At 41.1% G+C, this 9,061-nt stretch overlaps 1 protein-coding gene across 2 annotated transcripts; it reads right to left on the reverse strand.

Moving 5' to 3' along the window:
- Positions 1-206: 206 nt before the first annotated feature.
- Positions 207-4,873, reverse strand: LOC118208940. Of its 2 annotated transcripts, none has more exons than XM_035383951.1 (2): positions 1,347-4,871; positions 207-912 (listed from the first exon to the last, which is right to left on the reverse strand). In XM_035383951.1, exon 1 carries the CDS (start codon positions 3,365-3,367, stop codon positions 1,427-1,429), a length of 1,941 nt encoding a protein of 646 aa, XP_035239842.1. In that variant the 5' UTR covers positions 3,368-4,871; the 3' UTR covers positions 207-912; positions 1,347-1,426. The 2 variants fall into 2 exon arrangements, with proteins under 2 accessions (XP_035239842.1, XP_035239843.1); XM_035383952.1 differs by lacking the exon at positions 207-912 and having other exon boundaries at positions 1,226-1,504; positions 1,544-4,873.
- Positions 4,874-9,061: the final 4,188 nt, after the last annotated feature.

The raw sequence follows: 9,061 nt of genomic DNA on the forward strand, positions 1-9,061 counted from the left end.
ATTAATTTTCTAGCATATTTATTTGGCACTAATTTTCTGCTGAGTAAGTATGGTTTTTTTAAGCCTTCTGCGTTTGCCTTTTTTCTACAGTGGATACTGTGGTTTCTTGCGTTTCCATAAGCTTTGCTGCAACTACTGATATAGAGTTATTGGATTACATATTGATTATATTAGTATATAGTTATACATGTGATATATGAGTGTATATAATTTTTATCATGAAGCATTGAGAGTTTGGAGGAAACAGTCTGATCAACATTGACAGGAATACCCTTTAACAAAAAAAACTTTAACATGTGACTTCATCACAATCATGGGGAGTCTCAAAATTCTCCTACATTCCCCCCTTTCGGGGTCAAACCTCATGGCCCCGAAAAACACCCCTCGCTGTGTTCTTATTCTCAGCGTCAGACAGTGTCGGGTGTGCACCACCCCTGTATATTATGTTGGGTGCCTGCGCATCCCCTGCTGCCATAGCAGCATCCAAATGTATCAGATTCCTCAATGTAACGTTGTTCCCATGGTTCCTCCAACACTCTCTCTAGTCGCAAACATTTGATTATACATATCAAAGCTGTATATATTATTCTAAATGACCCAACAAAGTTATTATACACAATTTCTTAACACGTTGATTCTTAGCACGATGTGTTGCTGCAGTCCTCGTAGGTGGTAAGTTCCTGGTATATCTTCCAATCCAGAGTACGCGGTCTGCGCGTCACTCCACTGGAAAGTCGGCCTGCGATTCTCGCACTGGACCCGCAGGGGCACTGTTGGTGCTGTTGCTCCCTGGGCTGGTGTCAGCGCCCACAGTCCCTCCGCTCTCCCCGTCTTCTGAGAGCAGAGCTGCAGCTTCTTCCTGGACACCTTGTGTCCCCCCTTTTGCCCCCCTTATGTACTGTTCTTTTGTATCTGCACATAGTATTAAGTCATCAACATATATTGCAACACCACACTTTTGAGATTTCTCGTTTTGTACCCTCTTCCCACGGTACCCTCACCATTTGGGGCTTTCCCCACATCTGAGCATTTACCATAATTTTGATCATTGTTTGATCTGCTGTGCACCAAATTAAAGAATTTTCTGTTGGCCTGAACTGGAGCTCTTCTGCTCTCTTAACCATAGGTCCTAGGTCCTGAGCTTGGTACCCTGGATTGACTTTTAACGTTATGTGTGGGGCCGCACGTTCCCCCTGAAACATAAAAATTCTGTTGGTAACAATTTCTATTTTGCATGTTGTTATTCTGATTCAGCTGCCCTTTCCACTGATTATTTTGACCACCATTCCCTGGCCCTCCCCCCCTTTGATACCCACCCGGTTGGGTGCCCCCCCCTTTCATATTACCTTGCATGGCCACTGGGTGAGGGATGCCGGAGAAGTCGTAGACCACCGTCGGCTGGGGCACCATCCGGCTGCTCCGTGGTTCAGGCGGGGGGAGTGGCTTCAAAGTCAAAGAATTCATTGTCCATATTCTGTATTTTCACCGATGCCACTTTTTCCGCCTCTTTTTCTTTGGCTCTCAGCTCCTTTATTTCTCTCGCCTCTTTTTCTTTGGCTCTCAGCTCCTCCAGCTGCAACTGCAGTAGCTTCCTTTGAATGTCTTTTGTTTGATCTTCCAGCTTTTTCCCCTCTTTCCGCTGCCTGTCCACAGCGTGCACCACGTGATCCACAAACTCTCTGTGTGTCATGGTGTTCAGTCCCACCACCTCATCGAGGCGGCGCCCCACTTCCGGTGACATCCCCTCCCGGATGGCTTTGCGGAAGAGGGTGGTCATTATGGGATCTGCCTGTACGTCCTTTTCAGTTATCAATCTCCACCTGCGCAACTGCGTGTGGATGTATGTTGCCGGTAGTTCATTGTCTTTTAACGGCGGTCCCGTTAAGGTCGTTATGTCCGGTCGTGCGGGATACAGGGTTCGCAGAGCAGTCCAAACAACCCCACGCACGTTATCAAACGGCCCACCGTCCACTGCTGGAGACTGCGCATGGTTTCTGTCAAAGCCAGCCTGCTCAAATATGTCCAGCATTGTTTCCATCCCCACAGCCTTTCCCAGGAGAGCCTTCAGGTCCCCCACAGCCAGGATCCGGCCTGTCGTCTCCTCCTCCAGCACCCTGATCCAGTGGCTTGCTCCATTCTGCAAATCAGGGAGATTGGTTATTACATTCTGTATATCTTGGGTGGACCAGGGAATGTATCGGGGTACACCCCCTTCCTTAATCAACAATGGTGCTATAGTATTGGGTTTACTAGCAGTATGGCTATATCCTTCTGCTGCTGGGTTACGCCGGGTTGGCGGCCTTTCTCTTGTGTTTTGATATCGCCCAGCTAAATCTCCTCCCACCTGTGCAGGCCCCTCTCCCCCGTCTGACTCTTCTGCCTCACTATTGTTTGTCTGGCATGCCTCATTGTCGCTCGCCTCACTTTTTTCTGCTGGGGAGAATTCCTCCTCCCCTTTATTGTATTTATATTCTGCTTGGGCGATTTGCTTTCTATTTATAATGTCTTTCGTGAAATATGGCTTATGTTTTTCTCGGGACTCTGTTCTCTTGGTAATTTTTGGCTTCAGCTCTTCCCATGTGTTATACGGGAGCTTTTCCCATCTAAAATTTCCCCACCCCGCAGTTTCGCATTTTTTAGGTGTTTCCTCGTCCCTTTTTGGCCCCACCTGTTCAGGCTTTTGGCATTTTTTAGACACTTGCTGTTTTTTCTCAGTGTCTCTTATCTCTTTTGCCTTTTTTATTAACCGGCTATGGTATTCATCATACTGGTTATATTTTTCTTTTAACAGCTCTTCTAACTCCTCTACCTCCTTGTATTCTCTCCTTAGCTCTGTTACCCTTTTTTCTATTTTTCCCTTTTCTTCCTCGAGCCGCGCTCTCTCTATCTCGAGCTGTTCCTCACTTTCCTCATGTTCTACCCACCCTTGTATCTGAACCTGTCCTTTTACTACTGGACACACTGTTACTGCAGATGTTACCGGGCCTATTGGGTACACGCCCTTCTCTTTTATTTCCGCATGTCCTGATGACTGCGGGGTATACGGAGGGGGGGTCATTTCTTCACTGCGACCCCCACTCATTCCTACATATTTTTCTAGGGAAGCGGACCTAAACCATCCTAAAATTCTTTTTTCCTGTTCTCTTTTTCGCTTTCTTTTTTCTGACTTGTCTCCTGTTCTATAATTTGCTATTAACCCTCCCATCTGATCACATATTTCTCTATCAAACGTACCCTCTTTAGGCCATTTTGTCACCATTCTTTTAGTTCTTTTTTTCCATTTTCCTGATATATGTTCTATCTCCTTTTTACAATTAGGATATTTTCCCGTGATTATTTCAACCGGCGTTTTCTCTCCTTTTTCCATTATTTTATGTTTACTTTATACTTTTATTTTATTCTCCTATTTAAAGATTTATATATATTTAACCTTTATTTTATACCTTCCACACACTTCACGTTTCTTTACGTATTTTCCCCCTTTTTCCTTTATAGTGGCACATACACATAAATCACAATTTTTCCTTAGTTGCCTCAATACAACGTTAGTTCCGCGCAAGCACAAGCATCTAATCTAAGCATAAACACAGTTTAACAATATTTTACCTTACCAACAATAGTTTTTCTCTTACTTTATACCTCACAGGACAGTGTTTTTCCCAAACACGCTTTTACCAGAGCTCTTGCAGGTGGCTTTTCTTGGGTTTCTCTCCTCCCAAGTCTCTGGTACCTCTTTTTTAAAACAACAGCAACAGTGTAAACCTTCAGCAGCAAAAATATATTCAAATATTATTCCTAGTTCCAGTACACTTTGCAACAAACAACAGCAACAGCGAAAACCTTCAGCAGCCACAATGCATTTAAACACTTATCCTAGTTTCAGCACATTTTGCAACAAACAAAAAAAACATATATTGTCCTGTTCTTATACCACACTCAATTCACTCACGGTTCGTAGCGCACGTTTCTGAAGAGCTCGCTGCTTTTCTTTCACTCAATTTTCGGTGTTAGTGTCCGGGTTGGTTTTACGAAAGGATGGTACCTTTTTCGTATCCCGGACGAGCCCCCAAATGTCGTGTCTAGGAAACGACAGAGTTCCACGCCAATCGCCAATCTGTAGAAAACAATTTCAGGAGGGAAAAGACACAACAGCAGCAAGCTCTTCAGAAAGTTTAGACTTTATTGCACAGGTGCACAAAGCCGGATCAATTCAGGGGAATTGAACCTCGATTGTCAGTTTTGCATACATTTTATACACAATTTGTGCCCACAACCCCCCTTTAACACATTTCTAAAAATATCAGCCCTCTGGTCTTTTCTGGCACAGCAAGGAGTTTCACTTTCCTGTTCGTGGGTCAACTTGACCTTTTTGGCATAAAGATGATTTTCGGTCCTTATGATGTTCTTAATGTATCAGTAAGTATTCTTATCATAGTGGACAGGTGCCCCAAAACTGATTTTTAGTTCTATTGATGTCTTTAATTAGTCTATTGATGTTCTTAATTAATCTTCATCAGTGGACAGGTACCCCAATTTTCCCTTACTTTGTACTTTCCCACTTACGCATACACCACGTCATTGCTGTCTGTATTTTTCCAATTTTCCCTTACTCTGTGTTTTTTCACTATGCATACACGTCATTGCTTTCTGTATTTTTCCATTTACACATACAAGTTCATAGAGTTTATAGCCTCCTGTACCTTTTCTACTGTATTCAGGTTACACATGGGTCACTGTAAAGTATTAATTTTCTAGCATATTTATTTGGCACTAATTTTCTGCTGAGTAAGTATGGTTTTTTTAAGCCTTCTGCGTTTGCCTTTTTTCTACAGTGGATACTGTGGTTTCTTGCGTTTCCATAAGCTTTGCTGCAACTACTGATATAGAGTTATTGGATTACATATTGATTATATTAGTATATAGTTATACATGTGATATATGAGTGTATATAATTTTTATCATGAAGCATTGAGAGTTTGGAGGAAACAGTCTGATCAACATTGACAGGAATACCCTTTAACAAAAAAAAACTTTAACATGTGACTTCATCACAATCATGGGGAGTCTCAAAATTCTCCTACAGCCTGTGCAGTTCATGTGCGTGTTCCCCCAGGTTAAAGATCTACAAGGACCATTTTGTGTTGCTTCCACTATGGGCAAAAATTGTGAAACAGTAATACAGTGTAATTTAGTGCCCACTGTTGGTCACTGGGGAAACTGCAGTTGCTGTATCCGCCCATGAATTAATTTGCCTGTGATTACCTGCCTTTATACAGTCTCTGTTACCTGCACAGACACCACAAGTAAAAATTTACACTCATCTTCTGAGCTTTGTACTGACGTTACAGAATCAGTCACATACAGCTTGTTTCTATTCTCTCTTGGTGCTGGACAGTGTTTGTTCAGTGAGCTCCAGGACTAACAGGTTGGGGTGGATTTTTGCTATGAGTTGAGCTCTTGGTATTTCAGGACATAATGATGGGAGTGTGGGTCGCTATACTGTCCTTTTTTAAAAATGTCACTTAACAGAGGGGATTGGCCTAATTCTGCCCTGCATGCATCCATATACACATCTTTCATCTTGTGAGCTTGGATAAAAAGTACCGACATATCGTAGTGTGTGGTCAGAATTTTTATCTTTTGATTATGATTAACTGCAGTTCATTGAAAAGGAGTTCACACTTCTCGGGGTTATGGGAATTGGAGAAAGAAAACATCAGATATTAAATATTTAATTCCACATATTGAGCCCTGTCCCTGTCATTGTTAAACCAAAATGACCATAACCACAAGTCATTGTCTGAACCAAACAGAAATAGAGTGTGTAATTTCCCTAAAGATAGACATAAATGGTGTCTGAGATCTCATTCCCGCACATTATAATTGCAGGAGCTTGGAGCTGTTGACATCGCAGACTGTGTTTCATTGGTTGTTTAGGTCTGATTTTAGAGCAACAATTACAGGGCAGATTGTTCAAGACAGAATGATATGAGTAATTTGCTGTTTCAGTCTTTCATTGTTTAGGCCAATGGTTTGTTTAACAGCAGATTCTGAGAATGTTTTTGAGGCATTGAGAATAAGAACTGGATTTTTACTAAGTAGCATCATTATTGCCTATAACAGGTAATAATGAGACATTTGCATTTAATCACAAATATATTGTGTCGGTAATTTAATTTGGTTGACTCAATAAAAAAATATTTTAATTGAAAATAATAAGCAGTGTGGTATTAATTTACACTCTCCCTAGATGGAAACAGCACATTGAGTTTTTTTTTTTTTTTTTGCCTTAGGCAAAATGTGCTGTTCTTGTTTCCTGTGCTGCAGTTTGCAGAAGGAACGCAAGGCTCATTAAGTGGAATATCTGTGGCGACTCTAATCCTCCTGATTTTAATTAGTTCAGTTCTGTTCTGATGTCAGATTTTATGTCTGTTTGGGGCTCAAGGCTTTTTGGCACCTCCCATTCAAAAACATCTACCCACAAATCCTACAGATAATGTGGGGGAACGGACGCGCTGTGAAAGTTTAACTAAGAGGGGTCAAAAGGTCAGCTGCAAATCATTTCCAGGGAAGTTTCTCCAGACAGTCCAGTTTCATCACTGGCCAATGAGCCTGGGGATTTAAACTGCTATGAATGATGGGAAAGTGAGACTTTTTTTTGGGTTTGTGAAACCTCACTGTCCCTATTACTACCTACATTACATTACAATCACATGGTCGACGCTCTTATCCACAGTGACATCCAGAACCTACCCTGATCTTTTGCCCTAAAGTCTATCATGAAGAAGCTTTCATATTAAAAATGGTTGGAAGGGACCTGACACATCCTGTTTCTGAAACAGCAAACTTAATTGTGTTGTTAATGAAATTGTCACATTCTCAAATGAAGGGATCCTCCATGCTCAGAAGCTTTTAATATAAGGAAATGATCAGGATAACCCAATATCAGCAATATAGCCAGGAAAGAAAATGGAAGGACGGAGCTGAATATACCCCCGAGAAAGAGATGGCAGCATTTCAGAGTTTTAAAAAAATAATTAATTGTCCCACCCATTTAAAAAAAAACTAAGGATATTCAAGGAGAGATTTTCAAGGACATCTTGTTTTGTTCTTCCCTAAATTCTTCTGGCATAATGAACAGTCAGCATTTTCCAGAAAACAAATACTTTGAAATTGATCTCATCTGCATGGAATTCAAGGGAGGAGAGGATGTGGAGAATGCTCTGGATTCTCAGAATAATTTAGCATCTGGGAACTTAAAACATTTTATTTCATTCATTTAATTTATTAGTTTGTTTGACATGGACACTGCACATTAATAACATTTCTGTAAACGTGCCAGAATTAGCCATGGAAGCAATCTTCTTTATTCTCTATACACTTCTATCTTCTATCATATCTTCTTTTAAAAGGCACATTCATGCTATCAGTTGAGCTCATTTTCATATGCAATATGAACTGGCCTGTTTCAGGATTGATTTAAAGCCCCAAATAGATGTGCACATACTGTAGAAAAAGCTGACAAAGACCTCTCTTTCAATGAGAATCCTCGGTGCCCTTCAGGACGAACACGGGGTCTGAGGTAAAGCCCCACCGTCCAACGCTGGAGGAGGTGGTGAGGCTCAGAAACAGACGCAATGTTGCCATGGCAACCTCCAGTGCTGGCAGTTTACTGTCCACGTCCGCCCGCGGCTGTAACCACCGTGGCCAACGCTCGTCAGCACGAGGAGCGGCCATGATTTAGCACTTCACCTCACTGTAAAAGAGAATCTGTTCTCAACTGGCCATCCTGGTTAAATAAAGGGCAAATAATAATAATAATAATAATAATAATAATAATAATAATAATAATAATAATAATAATAAAACCTTGCGGTATAGTGGTCTATTTGCGCCTATAGCCACATCCAACCATCAACCATTTCAAACAGGCATGCTGCTGAGGTGGTTAACAGCAAAAGCACAGTCACGTGACATTCACATTCTACAAAGTGCAAAGATGGGTTATTTACCCCACTGCCTGACCTAGGGCCCAAACTCAGAGAAAAAAAACAAAACTTTCACAAGAGCTGCATGAGAAATGCACTGGGACTTGTAAATATCAAGCTTCTTATGCTAAAAGCAGCAAATAGCTGCACTCCCAGCCATGCTGCAAGTTAAATCCTATATCAATGAGAACCCTGGCAGTAATATTTCAGTAACATTAGCTGATGCCAGTGCCTACCTACAGCATGTAAACTGCAAACAAGTTTTCACATTCCTGAAATAAGTAGATAAGCACAGATGTAAACTTGCGACAGAAAAAGGTAACAATTTTTAGCAAAATACTGCAACTTACTTTTTAAAATATATATAAGATTGCATGTCCAGAGAACTATTGAGTCTCTCTATAGCTTTGCTTGCGAGTTTGGCTGGTAAAAAATGATAAATATTAATTAAAAAATAAGAGGTACAGATGACTATGGCTAGACTACTTTTAGAGCATCAATTGATTTTAGAGCATTTACAGCATCAAATGCATCACCTCCTGCAATTGTGTGTTGTCACCATATTTCTGATGTTGCGCCACCAAAATCTTATTTTATCAACCAATACCAGTGAGTTAGTTGTTAGCTATTGTTGGCTGATAATGATATGACTGATATTATTAAGGATCCTTAATTCCACATATGATGGAGCATCAATATGTGAAACTGACTAAACATGGACAAAATAATAAATGCTTCTTGAAACATAATTATTTATGAATATCAAGGTACTGCACCAATCCATTGATTTCAGGCCATGTAATAATACTGACAAAATGTTCACTTTCACACACTGCTATGGGCAGTTCTACAGGAGACTGTGTGTGTGTGTGTATGTGAGAAAGAGAGAGAGCGAGAGAGAGAGAGAGAGAGCATGTGTGTGTGTGTGTGAGAAAGAGTGTGTGTGTGTGTGAGAGAGAGATAGTGTGTGAGGGAATGAGTGTGTGTGTATGAGAGAGAGAGAGAGAGAGAGAACGTGTGTGTGTGTGAGAGAGAGAGAGAGAGATAGAGCAGGAATGTGTGCGTGTGTGAGA

The sequence above is a fragment of the Anguilla anguilla genome, chromosome 12 (assembly GCF_013347855.1).
Source record: "Anguilla anguilla isolate fAngAng1 chromosome 12, fAngAng1.pri, whole genome shotgun sequence".
Classification (NCBI taxonomy): domain Eukaryota; kingdom Metazoa; phylum Chordata; class Actinopteri; order Anguilliformes; family Anguillidae; genus Anguilla; species Anguilla anguilla.

Bases quoted from the DNA above. Each gene is read 5' to 3' on its own strand.
- LOC118208940 (XM_035383951.1), bottom strand. From the start codon at position 3,367: ATGGAAAAAGGAGAGAAAACGCCGGTTGAAATAATCACGGGAAAATAT.